General features: G+C 33.4%; 2 protein-coding genes across 10 annotated transcripts in view; one reads left to right on the forward strand and one right to left on the reverse strand.

Moving 5' to 3' along the window:
* The first annotated feature begins 7249 nt into the window (after positions 1-7249).
* LOC139814063 (farnesol dehydrogenase-like) lies at positions 7250-10394 on the forward strand. Its single transcript, XM_071780028.1, has 5 exons — positions 7250-7869; positions 8107-8233; positions 8825-8957; positions 9355-9504; positions 9882-10394. Exons 1-5 carry the CDS (start codon positions 7566-7568, stop codon positions 9954-9956), a joined length of 789 nt encoding a protein of 262 aa, XP_071636129.1. The 5' UTR covers positions 7250-7565; the 3' UTR covers positions 9957-10394.
* Positions 10395-10464: 70 nt separating this feature from the next.
* The window catches only part of LOC139814052 (dual specificity calcium/calmodulin-dependent 3',5'-cyclic nucleotide phosphodiesterase 1), a 100289-nt gene continuing 87014 nt past the window's right edge, over positions 10465-23739 (reverse strand). For 5 of the 9 annotated variants that reach the window (XM_071780013.1, XM_071780016.1, XM_071780007.1 and 2 more), the window contains 9 exons: positions 22827-22979; positions 20221-20274; positions 17607-17856; positions 17039-17296; positions 16175-16344; positions 15494-15739; positions 14974-15200; positions 14681-14776; positions 10465-14489 (listed from right to left, as the gene is read on the reverse strand). In XM_071780013.1, coding sequence (XP_071636114.1) covers positions 14398-14489; positions 14681-14776; positions 14974-15200; positions 15494-15739; positions 16175-16344; positions 17039-17296; positions 17607-17856; positions 20221-20274; positions 22827-22979 — 1546 coding nt within the window. In that variant the 3' untranslated portion in view covers positions 10465-14397. The remainder of the gene's footprint in view (positions 14490-14680; positions 14777-14973; positions 15201-15493; positions 15740-16174; positions 16345-17038; positions 17297-17606; positions 17857-20220; positions 20275-22826; positions 22980-23739) is intronic. The other 4 variants (XM_071780011.1, XM_071780012.1, XM_071780014.1 and 1 more) reach the window with 3 other exon arrangements.

The following is a 23739-nucleotide window of genomic DNA, read 5'->3' on the forward strand; positions in this document are numbered from 1 at the left end:
CTTTGCTTTCGTTCTCAAGAATGCATTAAGGGGCTCGCACGATTCTCCATTCTTCCAGAGTTTTTGAATTTCATATAAATCTTCTTATCCGATAGCGGTATCTTTAATATGCGCGTGCCGAGTTTATTATAGCTTATTTTATTTACCACATACAAATTACAATTATATATGACGCATGAACAATGATTTAAAATTTTTTAATTTCTTTACAGTTAACTTTGAAATTAATTCTAATATACAAAGAAATATAAAAAAAGAAAAAATTGATTTTGACGTAATCTAAATTTAAGAGTGTGCAGTAAAAGAAACCCCACTTGAAGATTTTAGCTAACTGTGTAATAGTTTTATTTGGCACGGATGTTTTACGAAGTCAATAACAAGAACAGCGAACGAAAAAGGATTATCCAAGATTAATGGCCTTTTTCCTATACATATAGGAAAGACAGGGGTATCCTGTCTGTGAGCCACATTCAAGAAAACATACCTTGATGGTACATAAGTTTGAATGCGAATAAATTCGTATGGAAAATGAACTACGTCCCCGGCTTGTCGGAAACGCATCGAACATTACGGTTACTCGTTGTCTGCCGGAAATATCAGCGATGCCGTTTTCTACCATCGATTAGGTTGACGCGTATCAATGATCAGAATTACGAATCTAATATATTCTTCGTTGCCATAAATTTAATTCCTAGCAGCACGAAAACCACATCAAATGCACCACGATCGTAGGTGCTTCTTTATATTTTATGTCAAAGTAAAATTTATTTTGTATAAGTTTAGAATAGATTTATAAATAAGTATATAGAATTAATGTGTGCTAATAAATAATGCTTTCAATTTCCAATTAAAGATTAAAATTGTCAATATTAATGATTGACGTTATATATATTTTTGAAAACAAAAAAATATATAATATAATTATAATATAATATATATTATATTATATTATACATTTCTTATATGTGTGGCATATTTATTGTATTTTATACACACACACACACATATGCATATATATATATATTATATATGCTAAAATTATATATGTTTATACAATTATATATATATAGAAAAATATATAAATATAAATTTACACATTAATTCTTTGATTTTTATATGTTTTTTTGACAATAAAGATCAGATTTTATCTGGTAAAGTTAACATAAAGTTCCTAAGACAATCGCGACAAGGTAACGAAGCGAGGGTCGAGGCCACTTTATATCAGGATTTCAACGAAAGCGCATACAATTCGTTTTCGTAGAATAACCATATGAGACCCTTTCCTGGTAAAGCTGTGCACGTCGTCCCAGTAGGATCAGAATTTTCACAACGGGATAACCTTGTGCGTAAGGATATCCTCATAGGGTGCACATATCACTTATATATTTTCCGTAATGTCGTTCCGTATCTCGAACAATTTCTTATGACAAATGGAAGATATTTCTTGAATCACGTACGTGAACGTTAAATATATCGTTTTGTGTAAAACGGATACTTTTGCTCGTAAAAGTGTACTACATCAGCATAGTGTTTGTTATTTTAAATTATTGCGTACCTATCTTATATACAATTATCGCTTTTCATCTATAAGATGTATATATTTCAGATATATATATATATATATATATATATATATATATATAAATTCCTTTTCCTTTAATATATATAAATAGAATCCTAATTTTCTGCGAAAAATTAATTATGCATATTATATGAAAATTCAGTTATATTTATTATGTCTCTCATATTTGTTGGAACAATTTGGATTTTATATTGAACTTGTTGCTAACGCCGATCGCGATCCACAAGCGTTGATTATCGCAACGGTGACGACAGATTTTATAACGGCAAATTTTCGATGTGTGGAGATCGTATCGGACGCGATTTAATTGCGTGTCAATCTTTCGTGAGCGAGGGTCCTCGAACTCACGGGCTTCTCCAATTGCAAAACGACGTGTTAGGCACGTATATGTGCACGTTAATATTTCAATTCATCGTATTACGGAGTTACGAGTGGATCCCAAACGATTAAATGTGTTCTCGATTGCGAAAGAAATGCAAAAAAGTCCTCAAAAAAAATACAAACAAGACTTGATTCTTCTTCTTGTTATTCTTACACGATAACGAAATATTTGCTATACTAAAAACGCGATCGTAGTATATTAAATTCTTTATTTGAAAAATAATTTTACGACTATTAATGTTATTTTATTTTAAAAAAGAACTTTATAATTAAAAGTATAGTTTCTAAAATTCGATTATGCAGCATTTTTTATTCTTATATCTATAAGTTAAATTAGTAATAAGAGACATATGTTAATGTATAACACAAGTAATACATAGTAAACTTTTATTATCAAAGTTGTCGAAACGTGTAAAAGACCAAGATATCCGGAGAATAATTGAAGCGATCTGTTGGCAGCATTTCCATTTGCGATTCTTGCGATTTACGATCCTTGAAGAACGAGTTCCGATCATTTCTAAACGAGAACGTCACGAAGATTTATCGTGACAGATGTATCGGTCACGATATTTTCACGATCGTAGTGAATCTCATACCGGCATCTATTCAAAATCGGAAGCTTGTAAAAAATCGATGTAGACTAGCTGAGACAATCGCGAGCTTCCGTCATCGAAGATGTCTTCGATCGAACCAGATCTACTAACGGAACTCGCAATTTCCGCCAATTCCAAACAGGATGCGCGACACATCCTGACGCGTTTCCTGATACGCGAAATTCATTTCGTCTCGCTCTACTATATGTATACACTATACAGAATATTCCGAAAACCCAACTTAAATTTTAATGGCAGTAGATTCTTTGAGTGGTATTTTAAATATACCCTTTTTATAATTTTTCAAACAACTGTATCTTATTTAAAATAACGAAATAATGTGTGTGCATGTTTGCTTTAATTTGATAGATAATTCAAAATAGAATTGTGCTCACATAAATTTAATTAGATTTTACAGAATTTTATCTTGTATATTTAGTTAAAGAATTTCATGTATCTCTATAATAAGTATTATTTTACATCTAGAATCTACATATATATCAATATTTATACATGTATATGTATAAATATATGAGGCATAATGTATAGAGTGTATAAGACACATTGGAGATCTAATCATCAAGTTAGATTGTTAGATCACAGGCATCACATGCGTTTCTCATCTAATAAGAAGTATTCGCTTTTGTTTTAAAACTTGCAAATTTGCACATAAAGCGAAAAGTATGTAGATGATATCATATGTCGAACTTGGGAAAACAGACAAAACTTTCTGCACCAAGATGGCATAGTATCGCGTTTCTCAGGTTTCCTTCCGGAACTTGAGGAAATATCTCTCTCTTTTCACGAATCGTACCGTGTCTCGGACAACAATACCAATCTCGACCAGCAGTATGATAATATGACTTGGAGCAAAGAGGTAAGTAGCGCATGATACGGAAAAAGACATCTTTGATTGCCAATATATCCGTTGTCCATTATCGTTCTCTAGTTCACTAAATATTTTATTTATCGTATATATCTATAACTTATGTTAATCTATATAATTATTTATAATATTCTTATAAAAAATTTGTATATGATTAATCTCTCTCTCTCTCTCTCTCTCTCTCTCTCTCTCTCTCTCTCTCTCTCTGTCTATCTTATGGTTTAGTTGTTTAGTATATAAACGATTAGCCAAACATAATTGCATCGAAATTCGAAATTTCTTTCCAACTATCCGTCAGACGCATAATGTATACTTGATGGCAACTCAACTCGCAGCTCTCCATAATTCGCGTGTTTGTCCGTATAATCTAACTTTAATCCCAAGCGGACCACTCGTAGATCTTTAATCCCTCGTCCGTGAACAGAAATCTCTGCGCTATCGTTTCCTATCCGAATCTAATCTCTACGAGAGTCACCCATTTCTTACTCTCATTATACCACTGTAGCTCGTCGCAGTCGAATGACTCGCACTGTTTTGCTGCCATTAATTACTTTTCCTATTTTCTCTAGCTATCTCACAGCCTTTATGAGCTATAAAATTACATAGAAAAATTGCATAGGAAGAGAGAGAGAGAGAGAGAGAGAGAGAGTGAGTTAATCATTGTTAATCATTAAATACTCTAATAAAAAGAAATATTTGCAAAGATCTTTTTCGATCTAAATAAACTTTAGATATTGTAGCATAGGTCAAAGACAGCTGTGATCGATTACATGGACTGCAGAAATTTAATTAAAACGGAATTATATACGTCTCGCGCAATGATATAGTAAATTAATGATATCAACAAGCGCATTAAATAGAATGAAATACAGATAAATGTATTCCATTTCTGCCTTCGTTTCTCATAAATGAGCATCATCGTGTCACGTGCGATTAAACGGACATGCAAACTCGTGCAAGTTTTTTGCGGAAATAGGTAGTACTTATACTTTTTCTTTTTGTCATAAATATCCTCGCGTCGTACGTGACACCTCTCCGGAGAAAAGTTTTGTTGCGCTTTCTGCTGACTTACAAAGAGAAGTGAAAACTGCTCAACGGGAAATTTTCACGAAATGAAAAGTGTAACAAGTGTAATAACTAACAAGTGAAAACGCATTTGCAATGCTACTCTCTTATTGTTAGTAGCGATTTATTCTGACAAGTTATTCTTAAAGTTAATTACGTAGATACATAAAACGGTTTCTCATTTCTGTTTGTCCTACTTTTAATCGTAACAACATTTTACAAACCAAATATTCAAATATTATAACATAGATTTATCTCAGCTTCCATCCTCTTCGCCTCCATCATATTTATTGGAAAAAGAAATTGATACGATTGAGTGGATCGCTTCTCGGAAATCATGTCGATGCTCATATATAGGACTCAATTTATGTTTTTCCCTGCTTTTCCCACTGAGATATAAATAATATGGAGTGGGCACTGCGATGCTACGCCCGTAGACGGAAAACGAGCCTGAGACAGATATATAGATATTGTGGGATCCCTCTCTTTCTCTGTTGTGCAAAACGCATACGCATGTTACCGAGAGAAAGATATGGTTGTCTTTGTCATACGAACTGCATGACAAAAACAGCGATCCCACGAATTTACCTCTCCCTCGGCTCGCGCCAGCCAAGCCAGTACCTCTATACTTATATCCCAGTGGCTTTTTATTAGTTCGTATTAAAATGCAGGTCTTTCAGAGACGCGAGATTCGATTTTTCTAGTCAAATACGCAAGCATACATTGCGACGCATTTTTAATCGTAATATACTTTATGTGGCATACTATTTATACTAAATTTGCTAAAGCTATCAAACTTTTGCTTAATTTTTTTTTTTTAAGTAATCATCAGTTTTAATTCAAGAGATAATACTGTGCAAATAGTACATTTATGTTATCAATATTCAGTATACACTTCAACGACTAATAACTGAAAATATAAAAAGTATAAAATCAATATAGGGAAAAATCCTAAGTATAGGTATTGACAAGAAAGTAACAATTCGAAATGATGAATGGTCGATTGTGGAGCAAACAATCAACGAGATTGATTAACGATTGATCGGTGCCAATAAAAGGTGGTGTATCATTAATTTTATTAATCTTTTTATTCTATTATTGTGATTGTATCTTATACAATAATTAAATGTTTCTTTCTTAATTTGCTCGAACGTAATAATATATAATATAAAAATGATCTAATTCTCTTAAATGCTTCTTCTTACATTGTTTCTTTCGGTTTCTTTTGTGTTGAGAAAGAGACAGGGTCGTGGGTTCTTAGAATTCGTGAGCCTAATATTTCTCACCCTTGCTACAAGACAGATGCGCCTCTGGAATATAAGCCGTAGGCGAAACGTGCGGATAAGAGTAGGAACTTGGCAAGTGGAGCGAAAACGAGTTAGAAGTGGAAACTCACTACGAAGGGCACTTCAGAGCAGCACCATCAGCAATTTTCAAAATCTTTTCTTCTCAACCACTATCATTGGTACTGTTCGTCGTTTTGACCGCGACCTTCCGCGCATTTGCTTCTTGATTTGGAATTTTGCCGATAACCCACATTTTGTATCGTCCCATTTTCGATCGCATGAACTCAACCTTGCTCTATAAGCTTGTCGCAGTCATCGCTATATCGAAAGAGTTTGTGTACATGTTGGGAGAAGCTATTGATATAGGATACCGATATACGGAGGAAACGAACATTTGATTATTTGATCGGATATTCTTTTTAAAGTTAAAAAATTAAAAGTTTTATCGTTCGGCGTTAACGTTCAGTGACTATTTTCCGGTGGTAATCCAGATGAAGCTTGAGATATACATAAACAATTAAAGTTATAGAATATTAGATATAGAACTATTAGACTTAATGTTTGAAAGATCTGGCTCGTTCTTCGTGTAGCGTCAGTTTTTTTTTATTAATAACTTAATTTTATTTTTAATAAAAATATCGTCGCATGTCATCATTTTCACACTTTTCGACATTTGTTGTGCTGAACTAAAGAACTGTGTGAAAGAAGTGTGTTTGATTATAACGTGTGTTATTCAAGCTTCCCTCCCCCCCCCCCCCTATAATTTTAAGTCTCATTCGCTTGTCCTCCTGTGGTTTCCTTTGGTTTCTCGTAAAATTTTTTATGAAACTAGGCATAAAATTGTCTCATATGCTGTTTTATTTTTATACGCTTATATGTATGTACAACCGACATCTATATCGACATCTATATGAGGCAAAAGTGAGCATTTCTACCACGCAAAACGACACGCTATACATTGATAGGAGCAGACCGTAGTTGACCAAGCTAACGAGTTTGCTAATCCTTCGGTAAAAGGATGTCTCCTCCAAGCGATCCGTATCCCATCACATTATCCCATTGATCCTGTTTAAGTTTACTGTACTGATGAAAGGAGATGGCCATACCCGGCATCAGATCAAGTTAATTACTTGATGAAACATATAATTATAGATGCGCTTTATTATTTAACGAGCTTATTACGTTACATTAAAATCATCGATTATATACAGATATGTTGTGTACTTTCTTATTATGTAGACAATGCGTTTACGCAAATATTAGTAAAAGCAATCTCACTATTTTTGCATATGTAATCTTTTATGTCGATATTGAGCTACCAAGGAGGCTATCAGTCAGCTCTCGCTGTTAGCACTGTGCGTTACAAGTTGTAAGTACCATACCTGAACACGCGAATTTTGGGCAACCTAATTCACTAACTTTAAATGTTTATAACTAAAAAAAAACTGTTATAGCCTTGATCTTAGGAATCTGTCTTTAACAGTTGTTACAATCTTTATACATTTTGTATAAAATTTAGTGACAATATACATATAAAATTATTTTTCCAAATGGCCACACAATCTTACAATTCCGACAAATTTTCTAGATATGCCTTAATCGGCCAGTCTCCGATTGACACATTGAAATGGATGAATTTGATCGTTGATCGGTATACCGTTGCGGTAAACATTGGTGAGTTGGTGAGTCATTGGTGTGGGTAAGCGTTTAGACTTTAAAGAGGACTGGAGCAATTTAGCCGGTCGACAGTTACGCGAGAGATTTTCGTCGCGATGGATCGTTGGATAGGAAAAGTCGCGATGATCACTGGGGCAAGTGCCGGAATAGGTGCACAGATTACGAGAGCACTCGCGAAGAATGGAATGAAAGTGATCGCTGTAGCGAGAAGACTGGAAAAGCTGGAGGAATTGGCGAAGAATATCAAACGTGAGTTCAAGGCCGAAGTGTATACGATGCAATGTGACGTTCGACAAGAAGAGAACATTCTCAAAGTGTTCAAATGGGCGGAGGAAAGATTAAGCGGTATTGACGTAATGATCAACAACGCTGGGGTGATCTCAAACGAAACGATTATAGGTAAATTCTGTTATTCTTTCTTTTTTTTCAATGTGTGTGCGATGTAATCGCAAAAAATTTGTCAAGTAACACCGAAACCTATACAAGATGTTTTAAGTCTACTAGATATACACATGCATACCTATATCTATATATATAAGATCAAGAAGTTTTCCTTATGACATTTTTGTTATGCAAATATTTAAATTGATTTTATGTGAAAGACAAGCTATATTATTTGTTGGTTTTTGTTGAAAGAGGGATCAACGGAGACATATCGCGAGATTATGGACGTGAATGTGATTGCAGCAGCGATTTGTTCGCGGGAATTAGTGCAGTCCGTCAAAAAGCGTAAAGCGTCGGGTCATATCATTAATATTAGTAGGTAAGTATCAAATGTGAAATAAATATAAATACTGGAATTTACTTTCAATTTTGCCGTGATCATAAATAAATATTTTATTTGTACACCGACTACTTGCAATACATAAACTTTTTGTAATTATAATTTATTAATAAATTTTATACAAACCAAACTGATTGTGAAATATACGCGCGCGCGCTTTTATTCTCTTTTTCTTTCTTTTTCTCTGCTGTCTAACAAAATCTGCAAGTCTAACATAAGATGCAAGATTTAAAATTATTAAATTAATTTACTACACATAAAAAAGTGTGTAATACTCACAAATATTAACACTTTTTGCTGGGATAAAATTATTTTATATTTCGCCAAACAAAAAGATTTAAACCGTGATATACAATATAATAAACATTGCAATACGAATTACATAGTGCATTAATGCGATTTGTTCAATCTTTCTTATATATAATTACACTTTTATTAGATTAGTTATATATGTATATTTGTAATATGGATATGTTTTTGACAATCCTCCATATAATTCTTAAATTCGCAAATAAGAGTCGAGTTTATTTTGTGGTACTGTTAACCGTCATATATTTGCTTTATTCACAGTGTAGCGGGACATAATGCTCAAAAAGTTACTGCACCAGTGAGTTTGTATTGCGCCAGTAAATTTGCTATCACTGGCATGGCAGCGAGTCTATGCAACGAATTGATAAACGCAAATCTCGATGTAAAAGTCACGGTATATATACTATACTTTATACTAAACTTGTTAATGCAAAAGCAATATATTAGTGAACTGAAAAATATATAACAAAGTATAGACTTCGCTAGTAATTTAATTTGCACTTACAATGAGTTTTATATCTGTATAAGTAATAATCTATTTATCTTCAATAGTATTTTATTAATACCTCTTTTTAATGTTGTAAGACAGTTAGATTTGCAATAATAACGATAATAATAATAATAATAATAATAATAATAATAATAATAATAATAATAATAACGATAATGATTTTAGTCTAGTAACGATTAGTAGCGTTATGCTGTAAAGACCGTAGAACGGAAACATAACAAAATAATAGAATGACAATGATGATATATTTTGAAACGTTCAACGATATCTTCGTAAACAGAACGTCAGCCCTGGCGCGGTGAGAACATCTATGTTAATGGAAACTTACGGCTTATCTGATGCCATCTCGAACAATCTCTGCCCAGTCCTGGAAGACAAGGATGTTGCACATGCAGTAGTCTATATCTTGAGTACGCCGCCCCACGTACAGGTGATTGCTAAAAAGATGTGATGACAATTATATTTGATAATTTTTGTATAATATTTGTAGTTACAAATCTGCAAGAAAAAAATGCAAAAACAAATTATATTTCAGCAAATAACACTTAAATAATAATAATGATTAACTATTATCATACATTGCGTTATATTTATATGAATTACACATAAATATATTTTTATTTATGATTTGATACGGGGTTTAATTTTATAACTCGTATTACGTTCTAAACGTGCCGATAGAATAATTTTAGAATGTCATTTTAAAACATTGGAAATTTAAAACTCTCTAAACGAGAATTAATTTCTCCCTAAATTAAATATCACGCCATATCAAATACGCACGCAACCGTAGTTTATTTATTTCAGATATCGGAAGTTGTACTGACGATACATGAAGCTGCATTCACTTCGGAGAATGTTAAACGGTTCACGGCAGAGTAATGGATACGCTTTCTTTCTGCGTTTAAAACAATACATTTTTGAATTTTTAGCATTCATATATTTTCTTAAAAAATAAATCAAGTAAAAAGAAATTCTCATTTTCTATCACATTCTCGAAATAAAGAAATAAATAATTATTATAGGGCAAAAATAGTATCTAATTTTTATATTTACATATAAATTTTTCTACATTTGTGATAATATATTCTATTAATTATAAATAATTGAAAAGAATACAAGTTAATTTACGTTTGTCGCACGTTTAATATCGATTAATTATTATAGCTATAGCTCCTGTAAAACTGTACTTGAAAAGTTATAAGCCAAGTCGATCGACACAAGTTCTTCGTTATGGATTGCTTGTAGAAATTAAGTTGATCTGCTTTATCTATGTAACAAGTATATTTAATAAATTGAAGGGATGATCATGATCATGAAAATCACCTTATAATATCTTCTTATATACATATTTATGTAGATATTTACCAATCGAATTAAATTGATAGTCTTTAAGTAATCGAGTATTTTTATTTCTTTGTAGAGTTACGCAGAGTACAATGCTAAAATCATACACGTGACGCATCTTTGCGTAATATAATAATATATCTCTCGTTAATACGTTTACATTTCATTACATCACATCGAATGTGGACATGGTGCTGAATTAAGTTAGACGGTTATGTACATACTGTTGTATTAAATTGTGCTGGGAAATAAACCGACCCGCGATGACACATTTAGAAACGATTAGTATTAATGTAATGGCACGAACGCATCGTCTACTGAGATTTACAATAATCGAGACTAACGAGATTACGAATAGTATACGGACATACTAATTCGAGAGAAGTAAAGAGAGATTTAAGAAAAAAAAGGAATTTACGTGTGCACTTTTATCTTAAGAGTTAATAGTATTGGTCGAGTATTGTTGAAACACCTTTGTCATCCCAAGCGATATATCGCGAAATTCTCGCTCGTCTTATCAAACTACTCAATTAACTAATCATCCGCTTATACCAAACATATTTGGAAAGTGCTTTATCTCAAAGCATAAACGTGCTTGCGACACCGTTAAATATCAGCGTCGCTTAATTTTTATTTTCTCTCTCTCTCTCTCTCTCTCTGTCTCTCCCCTCCCTCCCCTTTCTTGATTTAAATTATCGCGCATATCGCATATAAGGAAAGGCCAGTGTTAATTTAAAGAGAGTTCTCTAGACGATTAAATGACCGAGCCACGTAAATAAATAAACGCGTGTGTATCCAATGCAGAATGGATTTAGCCTACGATCTTTCGAGTTTAAAGCAATGCGGGCGTTTTGTTATTCATTTATTGAGAGCGACAAGCGCCACGCGAGTTCAAATAATATCTTTATGCTATGACCGATTTTATTTACGTGACTGGTCAATAATTCTCTTAATGCAATCGTGGTTTTAATGTACTTTAATTCTATCACGCGTTTTGGCCCCTCGTCCGCTGCAGAAAAAAATTTAATTATACACGTCCGGCGCATAGCCATTAACGTCTGATTCTTATGAAACAACTAAGCTAACTTTACAACGTTTACTGCCGCTGCGTATCCTTGAAATAAAAAATAAAACAAACGTTTTAAGTACAACAAATTTTGCTTATTTAAATTTTACATGAAAATATTCGAATTTCGATTTACAAATATCCGAATAATATCTGTGTTAAAGAAATTAAATATAAAACAAAGTTTAATTGAGCATAGCAGTTAATTTTTTGAAGTTTGTTCGGGTCTTCCCGAATCTTCTATGCTAATTTTTGATTTAGTTGATTTAGTCAGGCTACGTCACAAGATGACGATAAGAAGAAGATAGCTTTGTCTATTATATTGTATTAATAGCACGAAACATCTGTTTCATAGCAGTAACTAGCAAATTCATGCGCGCGCGCGCGCGCACGATTGAATGATGGAAATTAAATAAATACAGGACGGATATGTTCAATCTCGAAATAGTGAGATTATCCTATACATCTATATATCGATATATGTATATAATATATCTGTGATGATAAAACATTCCACTCGAAAAACTGCTAGTTCTATGCTTGTAACGGTTTCTCCATAGAGCCTTATCTCAAATTATTGCCACGTACACAGAATCGGATTCAATTTCGGTAAATACTTTCATTTATCATTTATTATAAATTTAATAAACAAATAAAAATAAATTAGGCGTCCTTTTGACCAGAAAAAAGCTCACTCTACACAAGTTCACTTACTATTTCTTCTTATTATTTAACTATCATGGCACGAACTACTAACAATAAGTAACAAATCAAGAGACACGGTAGTGTCTCGCGCGAAGTACATACACGCGAAGCGAGACCGCACCGTGACTCTTTTACGCGATTACTATAACGCGCAAATATGCGATAAAAATTATATACATATATTTTTGCATAGCCATAAATCACGAAGTAAAAAGTCTGTAATAGCGGCAATATTTTCTTTACACAATAAGAAGTTAGAGACAAAGAATCATAAATCTTTTATCGCATCGAAATGTCCGATTCTTTTACGCGTATGACATAGGATGATAATGATGCATTGATACAATGGTAACTATCCATCATTATAGCAAGAATTTTTATGCGTTTATAACGCGCATTCGTTTAATTATGGATATGTTTAATTAGAAATTTAAATACGGACGTGTGCGTCGCGCGCTAACATGCGCTAACATGTACATATTATTCTAGCCGCGATATCGCGAGGAGTTCAACAAAATAATATTCTCTTTCTCTTTCATTTGTATATATATGTACATATACCTGGAATATACGTAGTACGCGTACGTTGTTTAGACATTAGCCGTATCTTGTTATTTGTTTTTCTTTATACATTACATACACACATTAAAGCTGAACCAGTACGTGTATACGAATACACACTTAACAAACTGTATGTACAAGGATACCTTTCTCCTACGGATTTCTTTTTGTTGCAACTTTTAATAAATAACATGTGAACGAGAGAGAGTGACGTTCTCAAGTTTCCAATTGGTCCGTCACAACCAATGTTTTACACTCTACATTTACAAAAATCGCATTGAAAACCTCAGGCTCCGATTATTCGCAAAGAATCTCTTTCTCGTTGAGAAAAATAAATAAAAAAGATTGCAAGAAAAATACAAATGTTTTGTGCAATATTCATATTCTTGTGCGGTACGTGTCAGTAAATAGTAAAAAAAACTGCTGCGTTAAGTTTCTGAGATTCTTATCCAATAAATACAAGTCTTGCGTAAATCACCGTCGATAATTGTAATATTCATTCAAAATCATATAGAAGTAAAAGAAGATAGCCATTATGAATTGCAATTGTAACATTATGCATGCCAAATATTTTACATTGTTTAGACTTCGTCATTATTAGACTTCTTTTAGAAGAGAAAAATATTGGTTATAAATATATATTGCTTTTCAGAAAATATACGATTTAATTATTTCATTCGGTATAAAATAACCGGTAGATCTCGCTCGATGTATTAAATTTCATTTACTTACGTAGCGTTGAGAGAAACAATACGTTTTGAAATAAACATCTTCTAACAAATAAGATTCTTAAAGTTGTTGATATCAGCAAATATAAGTTTCTTTCTTTTGTCACTCGATGCGTGCTTGTGTTTTGAGAATACACCTCTTTCTTTCTGTAAAGTGTACCTTCCACACAATATACACGTGATTTTTTTCTTTTTAAGACTGCTGTTACATCAATTCTTGTCCCGGTAAAAGAGAACAAATGATTCACATTTTACTTGTACCAAATAATTGCAACATAGTTCACGATAATTTATGTTGTTCTTTTATCAATTCCTTTATCATATATTTAATTATATACCATATATTCATCTATTTATAAATAATTTAGAAGAAGATTTTAAGATGTCAAATCATCAATCGTAAATATTTCATTTAAAAATTAAAAGCTTTCACAAAAGCGGATCTTAAGGAGCCTTCGAAATTGACAGGAAATGACGTCTAATCATTGCGACGGTCTAATCGGCGGTGATTATCTCGAGGAGCGTTGTAACTAATATAATGAGATCAAATAGAGATCAAATATTACGGAATAGTAAAAAACAATCGGTCAAGATATATTTTATGAATATTCTATAGAAATAGCGAGAGAGATACATGATTTGAGTCTTTGGTGTCAATCTATAAACAAATTATTCCTCAACATATTTTATAAATTTATATTTTTGTGTATAGATTTATAGATCGTCATTTCCACTCATATCTAATGTCTGTATGTCTATTTGTACTACCGAATGACGCTTGGCTATCATTCGTAAGCGTAATAACAGTCCGTAAACTTATGATAGATGCCGTCCAATGTGATCACGAACTTCCCCGTAATCCCCGTAATCTAAAATTACAGAGATTCTTGAAAAATACAATTGTCCGGTATATTTTTCATTCTTCGGTCGAGGCTTGCGCTCCCCCACCGTCCTCGCGATTGCTGCTGGTCTTTTGTTCTTGTTCCTTTTGTGCTTTGGCTTCTGCATCTACAGATAAAACGTTGATCCGTTGCAATTTGTCAATCTTATGAAAATGATTTTATTAGCTAAATAAGCTATACGCAAAGTACAATATAAACAAAACTTTCATAATTATGTTGACAATTCTTTGTTAAAAAGTATTTTAACTCTATTTAGAAGCGATTAAATAATATCTAAACTTAATTATGATAACATACCTCGAACTGCTTGTTCTTTCCAGACTTTTTTATTCTCTGCGAGACACGGGATCCAAGGTTTGCCAATCTTAAATCTCTTATTTTCTCCTCCTGAACCTGCAATATTATTAACACGTTATTATATATAACTGTTAATCAATCTGTAGAATAACTAATTAATAATTAAATTAATATATCTATATTTAAAGAAAAAGATAAAATTTCAAAAGTAGTAGAGATACAGTGTCATTTAAATATAATTAAATAATTAAATTACAAAGTAACGTATGCTAAAAAAGATGTTGAAAAGATACCATTGCTGGGTTCGTCCACGGTATCCTTGACATTGAGTGGCGCGAGAACGGTTTCCAGCATGTCACTGCATACTTGCATGCTAGGCTCGACAATGAATTCTATGAATCCTATTTGAGATTCAGCTACCAACGTATTATTGCGGTCGCATAGAGGAGAAAATGGCAATCCAAGCTCTCTCTCTTTATCACCTTGTCTGAAGAATTCTTCAAGAAGTTGCATCGTCCATCTGGATGGATTGGGAATTATATATCATCTATTTATTATTGTATATATACATATTGTTTTGTTTCTGTTATTAGAATATATAGATCAATCTTCTTTAGTATAAAAAGAAATCTTTATTATGGTTATTCAATTTTATTTTAATCTTTCTTACTTAACTTAAAAAATATATAGATATGTATAAAAAATTTTGTAAAAATTATTTTTTTGTCTATAATAATTTCTAGTAGACCATGTTTCATCAAAATTAAACAAGTACAAATATCGTTAATATTCTCTTTGAGTAAAAAGCTTCACCTATGGTGAAGATCCCATCTTTTGGCAGGATGCGAAATATCGCAACAATGGAGAACTAAGCTAACAGCTTTGCTTTTATCCACGCTTGGCTCTGCCAAACTTAGTAAATTTTTCATATTTTTTAACTGTTGAAAGTGAAAACTCATATCGGTGGCAAGAACCATGTCAATCACGAGTGATCGAAATTCTCGAAATTCTTCTCTCGATAAATTTTGCAGTATGTTACAATCATCTTCTCTGAGTATCCTAAAACATGCAATATATTATATTAAAGAATATTGGCGTATCACTATATATAAAATATGAATCCTACTTCTACGACGATGTAGTGTAAATTCTGACTGTATCAATTTTTATTTGTAAAAAAACCAGTCATTTAAATAGGAAAAGGTATCGAAAAAAGAAAAAAAAATCAAAGAAAAATCAATCGTTGATAGATATTAAAACTTTTAAAAAGTAGTTTAATTTTATTATGTGTATTCGTAACAAATATTGCACAATTTTTAACTTCAATATTTATATATAGCAATTTTCAAGGAACTTAAGATAATTTAAAGATGATCTTAATCATTTTAAAAAAAGATTATCTTTTAAAAATAAAATTATATAAATGTTGAATAAATTAAAAACTGCCCGAGACAGCAACGGCAATGGCAATTGCAAGATGGAATTTGCACGTACCGAAAGCTGGCCGAGATGTGATGATTTTCTAACACAGCTCGGTCGTTATATAGGAGCGCTGTATCACTACCGGACATTACGTGGAAATTGTTTGTGGTCCCAGTATGCTCGTAATCATGAATAATCGCTGCCACAAGAGTGGCGAAAATCTCGAGGTCGGTCAGCCAATTCTGCAACGAATAATATCAGCCTGAAGCAATCTCGCGTACAATGCGCATCAAGAATCAAACTGACAATGAGTAGAAGAGAACTCTTTTTTTTGCCTTTTTGCTAATCAACTATCTTTAACGAATCGATAGAGAACTCGTTTTTATTATTTGCGCATTTTATACGATTTCTATTTTTTTTCAGACGAAGAGAGATTGCCAAACAAGATATTATAATAATCGTGATAGGCTCAAATGATTAGAAATCAAACATATATAACGAAAGAGCACAGAGTCGCAACAAGATGTTCGCGTTAAATTATTTTTAATTTAAATAGATATTTTCCAACCATACGAATATTTTGTTACTGCTCTGTGCTCTTTCGTTATATATGCAAGATATTATGATTCTGTTCGAGAGATATATATTTATACTTTTATAATTATTTTGCAAAGTGTGTAGATTGCATATGTATGTATCTTAATATATCACATATGTATATAGTAACAATAATGAAAGGCTTTCACGAAAATAAATTATTAATTAGTATAAATAATTAACTATTAGTTCGTTATACAACCAGTAAAAAATTAAGAAACATCTTTATTTTCCTTTTACATATAAGTACCGTAAAATGTAAAATAGTATATGTCATAAAGATTCTACATAATATGCATCTCTTTCTCTTCCTCTCTCTTATTAGAAAGAAGTACTCACCATCAAACCCGTTTGACATAGGATGTAATGCATCGTTTGCGCAACATCGGCAGCGTGGAGGTTGTTGTGGTATGGGTTTCGATGCCTGCAATAACCCTCCTCAACTCTTCCGAGAAAGCACTCCAAAACTACGGGAGGTACTTTAAACTTGTGAATCATACCATATCGATTGAGGAGGTCATAGCCCAGGTATTTCACTGGCGTGCCCAGAGCGGCCTCATTCAAGGAAAATACATCGAACGACCAATCGTCTAAAGTCTTGAACGGTAAAGGAAGCAATTTGAATATTTAAACTTTCAACAACTCTCGACCTTAATTTTAATAATAATCTGACCGATCTTTGATGATTGAGTGAAAATTCTCTTTCCCTTGGCTAATAATCGAGATACCAGTATAATTTTTCTGATTGAAAGTCTCCGATATGTAATTAAAGGTAATACAATAGTATATGTGTAAGTAACTAGACGTTTTTTTCCGTGATACATATTTATCGTTAAAAATTAATCGCCACATAAAGATACATATATAGATACGAATACTCTCCAGCCGTGGCTCGCCGGCGGATTACCTTAAGTACTTTGACGACTTCCGGCGGAAATTGCATGAGAGCGGTGTTAGTGACTCTCCTATAGATCCGATCGACGAATATGCCCGCCCTGATAGCATGGGCGACCGAGCGGAATTTCGGTTTCTCATCGGCTTTCCGCCTAGTGGTGGCGAGCTGCCTGGTGAAAGTCGATGCTAGCCATTCGCGTACTTCCGGTGGTACCGCATCTGGCTGCACCTCTGACAGCTCGTCATCTTCATCCGCCAGTCGTCTACAGGAGGAAATCGTGAGAGACAACGTTATAGATCAGCGAATTAACGCGCTGATATTCGACATTCGACATTCGACACGAACAAAATGCCTACCTTCGCTACGCACGATCAAAATTATATCAAGTCGAGACACTATCAATGTCCTTAAAAATTCATCTCATTGTACTAAACTAACTAAACTAACTTGTTTAAAATCTGTATTTAGGCTCGCTTTACAATTTACATCATCATGAACGAATCTCTCTTTTATTTATGTAATATATTGTGTATTACTGTATTACTCTTATTATATATTATTTGATCCAATGTTTGTGTGATTTGCATTATCCATTTACTATAATGTCTTTCTCTCGTATCAAGTACGTCAAGTACAATGAAAATAGTAAATTTATAGATTGCCGGAAATGTTATTTGTCGCTTTAAAAAATCGACGTGTAACGACTAACGATTCGTGAATCAATTTCGTGTGTGGTAAAATGCTTTTTTATCGCTTGCGAATCATAAAAATAAATTACAATAAATTGCGATTACATCCGGAATATAATCGATATTCCATTTTATTGTACTATACTCTGTAAATAAGAGTGTAATATACAGAACAGATATCTAGATCTACGAAAAGGTCTTCTATCTTAAAAGGAAATTTTTTAGTACACATGCCATTAAGAAATATTCCTTAGCTGTTTCACGTATAAGCCGCCTTATACCGCGATCATAATTTTCTAAACATATCAAGATTCTATTCTATTAATAGTCCTAATTGACTCACTAAAATTCACGCTCTAATTAAATTAAATATTAAACATACTAATTACATCATTTCAGTGAAAAAGTTAAATGTGCGAGTTATATAAGTATGCGCGAATTGGAGGGGAATATTCCACTGAAAAAAAAGTGAATGAGATGGGAATGAGGATTCGTGTAAAAACTCAAGTTTAAATAAACAGCTGTGATCTTTCGAGCGTGTTTCGTGTCTCCTTGATCTCAAACTTGATTCGATGTACAGGTGTACAGATGCAGCAGTGATTTAGTAGACTTAAGCTTAAGCGAAGCTCTACGACCTACGACAGTTAAGTCAATCATCTTGCCAAATAATTTTGACATATTCTTGTCAATTCTCTATTCCTCAGTGTCGACTATGTATTAATACGATCGTGATAACGGTGTTATCGCGATTTCTTTAAAAGTGCATTTCGCACGTATATATGTATATCTATTATAGATCGATCTTGGGTGCAAATTACACAGAACACAAAACATCCGGAAATCATTGCCAGTAAACAGGTGCGAAGATTTGGATTAATTGATGATCACTAATAACAATATAACAGTTCTAACAATTAATTAAAAGATGAGAAAAACAATTATGCTTGTGCAAATATTGTCGTAAATTGTCGATCAATTATGGTGAATAATATAGTTAAAATTTCATAATAAACACTAATAGATTTAATTATACGCGAAAAAGCTACATGTGTTAGCATGCGCGCCATACGCTGCCAAAAATTGCGTATATATAAAGTGTCTCAGAACCACACTGTAAACACACACGCACGCATACCATTCTTTTATCTATATAAATTTCATAACTTTGAAATAGATTTTTCCATAATATATATACACCCTACTTTGCACAAAAAATGTGCATTAGTTTAAATACATTAAAATATATCTGTAATATATAATAATATATTCAAATATGTAAATCTAAATATATTTAAATCTTAAACATATCAAGTCTTAAATTAGTTTGTAAATCAAGTAAATCTGCGTTAAATATGCATTATATAAAATTGCGATGTAATGCCTCTCTTACTCATTTTAGATCTTAGATGCTTAATTCATTAATATGTACTTAAAAAATTTCAACGTTGGAGTTATACTACGTTTACGCGGGCGTTATATTTCTGTAGAACTTAACTTGCGATAATTCACTCGTTTACGCGGAGTGAGTAAGTTACTACAAAATCCCATTTACTTTACGCGGAGGAATTATCGTAAGTTACCGCAGAAGTAACGCTCGCGTAAACATAGTATTAGTTGATTATTTTGTTAGTCATCAAAGTAACCATCTTAGTTTATCCTGTAATATAATTTATAATTTGAAAAAATATAGGTCCTGGAACACCCTATATAGTATATGTATACGAAGAGAGCGTCGTCATATAGCCATATAGGTACCTATAGCGAATAGCGAATAGCGAGTAGCGAGTAGCGAGAGTTGGAGTGTGCGCTAGCGAGTGATTTTTCATGCAAAAAGACTTCGATGGCGCCAAGCGCAAAGTGCAGAGTGCAAAAAAATGTGGTTTCGTACGCATTTTCGCGATTCGCGCTCAAACATGGAAATTTTGGGAGAAACGAACCTACGGCGTACACCCGGACGACATATGGCGGTTGACTCCACACGCTCAGCATCTCTATAATATGAAATACGAAGGGAAAACATATATCACATTAAAAGGTTCCACAATGATCTATATAAGCATCTTGCTACATCCAAGCAAACATCCCTGCATGCCTGATGCAGCGTAGGGTGATTTGAAAATATTCCTTCTTTTTTCGCTTGCTCTCCGCTACCGTTTGCCCTGAAGCTGAAGATCATTTCGAAGTAGCCATCCTTGTGTGTGTAATCATTCTCTCGCAGCTTTTTCAAATCACACAATATGCATACATACACACCCATACACATCCCATACACAGCGCGGCGCGGCGCGGCGCGGTGCGATTGATTTGTGGGGGATGCTTGAGGACCGCCCGGTGATAAACGTCCTACATATATGTATATGTATACATGCACTTCTCTCGGGCAAGAATAGTGCCAGTAGGAAACGGTCGATTATCGTGAGAACGATGCATGTTGCACGGGCAGGCAGATACGTCCGACAAATTGAGCAGGTTATACCTAAAAGGAGTCTAGAAGAGATGTAATGTGAGAGAGAGAGAGAGAGAGAGAGAGAGAGAGAGAGAAAAAGAAACAGATAGACAGGCAAGAGTAACGTTTCCATGCTATGCTCGAAAGTGTCATTTAATCCTCGCAGTTGATCATTCCTCTCGTCGATTTATCATCTCAATAAAACTCAATTGTTGCGCACAAGAAATGTAAAAATAAAAATAAATAAATTGATATAAACATGATTCATGAGACTGTGACTTATTAGAAGATTAATATGTTTCTTGTTGTGTCACCCGATTATTTACGTATCGCGAAACAAGTACCTAAGGTATTTCAACGAATATTTTCGTAGTAAAAATGCAGGACGTTTAAATATAATCATTGTTGTCTCTGCGTTCATTCCTACACATAACATATGAAAAGTTTGACCGTCGACAATATCCTAAATAAGTGACGAATGTCTGTGATCTTTGATAGTATTCTCTAAGAGAATCGTCTACTCGCACCGATTTGTAGAAACATGCTAATTGTATCGTGAGACTATTAGATATAAAAGAATAACAATTTTGAGTTTCGAAACTACTACAAAAAGCTTATTAAAAAAAAGTACGCATAACTATTTTATGCGTTTCAGTTTTTGTGCACATCAACTAATCTAGAAACGTTCGAAAGATTCTACGGATTAGAAGATCAAGAAACGCTGACACATATATATTCCACTTATTGGTCTAGAATTGATATTTTTACAGAGGAGAGCGACATCTTGAATTCCTCACAAAAAAGTTTCTTAATATCGGCGTATAGAAATGAAAATATAAGATATAACATGGACGTTGTTTTTATATAATACAATTTACAACAATTTGTTTAACATAAAGAAAGCTTGGGCCTCAATTGTGATAATTTTAATTATACTTTCTATTCGATTTGCAAAAGACATAGTCCGAAATATAATATCTGGAAAATATCGTTGTCGCTTTTCCGTGACACTGATCAGTTGTCAATCGCGTGCACAAAATTCAAGCCGATGATGAATATTGGCAGATTGACATTTAGCGGTTGACTGAATACTGTGAGAAACGATCGATAAAGAGCAAATAATAAAATGTTATATGAAATATTAAATGTCATGTAAAATAAAATATTGGAGATAACAAATAAAATATTTTATTACAAAATAACGAAATATATTACATATCGAACTTTCATTCGTTTTAGTTGTTTTTTTTTTCTGGCACATTCTCTCAAAGTTTTCCAATCTACTCTTGCGAATTGTCATATATCAAGCGACTAAAGACATAAATTACAACTAGTTAAGATTTTTCTTTATTATAATATTGATTTTAAGCTGCTCTAATTATTAAGTTATAATAAATTGTTCATCTTCTCAAGTTAAGCATTTCAATATCAATTGCATCATTTTGATATTTAAAGACATTTGCCCGTATTTTTAATTATTTAAGAATATCACTTGTAATATAACAATAGAGATCAAGTATCATATAATTTTATACGTTTGTAATTAAAAATTGTATTATGTAATTGATGGTTACCGTCACCAACCACGTCGCTAACAATGCTTTTAAATGATTGAAGAGTGAGAACGAGATATCAATTAGATGTTAAAAATAATGTTCTGAGTTACGAAAAAATGCTTAGAGATCCCTCTCCCCCCTCCCCTCTCCCACCACCGCCGTTTATATTGCTCATTGACTTGGTATTTTAAATATTGTAATCAGAATAATTGTCAGATATTAAAATAATACAAAGAGACAAAATTCATGATTGTCGCTCACCGCCGCGATTACCAACAATCGTCCAACGAGAGAGAACATCTCGTTTCTTAAAACGAGCGCGAGTATGAATCTATCGTTCGAGAAAGAGGACGACAAAGAGTGTCAAAACGGCATACGGATACGGTGCGGATTGTGGATTGCGGACTGCGGACTGCGGGAAAATGGGTATATATAGATAGGGGCAAGTATAATGGAGAACGAACGGAGGGGAGGACCGTGTTACGTGGAATCGAAAACGTGGAGTCGTAAAAGGGGGTTGGAAATGTGAATGTTTCGCAACCTTGCCCATACGGGGGTGCGAAGCTTCCGTTTCTGGGTTACCACCGCGTGGCCCTGAGGTCCGTCTGGGTCCAAGCCGCCCCCTAGGGATGAAGACGTCAGGCCCGCCCCCCTACGTGATGACCGAGCGCACTCATTCCCGCCTGAACTCACCCTGCGGTAGTGCTTGTTAGTTCATGTGTAAAAAAGATTAGAATACAAGATTACAGTTTTTCTATTCCTTTTACTTTCGTCTTCTCTTTTCTTTTTAATATCATTACGTGATTTTAATATCACGGCTACGGCATCGCTCTGCTGCGCTCTCATGTTGCACGTCCTCTCATGTTGCAATAAATCTATTACATGTTGTAATAAATCTAGAATAGAATAAAACAGGATAGGTATACTCGATGCGTCGTGCTTTACGGCTGCTATATAGTGTGCGTGTAGTTAGTGTAGTCATTGCTGAAAACAAAGGTCGCGGAATATACAAGCGCGAGTTAATCGCACTTCTCTTGTCGGTCACAATTGCATGAGCGAAAAAAGAGAAAAGATACCAAGCATCTAGCTTCAAGCATCGAAATCGAAGACTTATATTCAACAATTCGAAGAATTGTTGATAATATGATCTTCGGGATCGGAGAGATGTATAGTAGACGTGCAAGTACAGCCAGCTGCGCGTGCAATTGTCACGCAATCGATGCATGTATCGCACAGGGATGTATGCCTCGTTGCTTATGATTTTATGCGCGACGCTAAAAAAACGAATGACATACCATAAATAGAAATTTTTGACAAACAATCTTAGAAAAATAGAATGAAAACACGGAAAACTTTGTTAATTTCGTAATCCTATGATTTTAGTCTAAAAGTCTAAACTCTAAACTAAACGTATGGATTTTGACGTAAGAAATACGCGTCGCAAAAATATTGTG

This window comes from Temnothorax longispinosus, chromosome 6, assembly GCF_030848805.1.
Source record: "Temnothorax longispinosus isolate EJ_2023e chromosome 6, Tlon_JGU_v1, whole genome shotgun sequence".
NCBI classification, from domain to species: domain Eukaryota; kingdom Metazoa; phylum Arthropoda; class Insecta; order Hymenoptera; family Formicidae; genus Temnothorax; species Temnothorax longispinosus.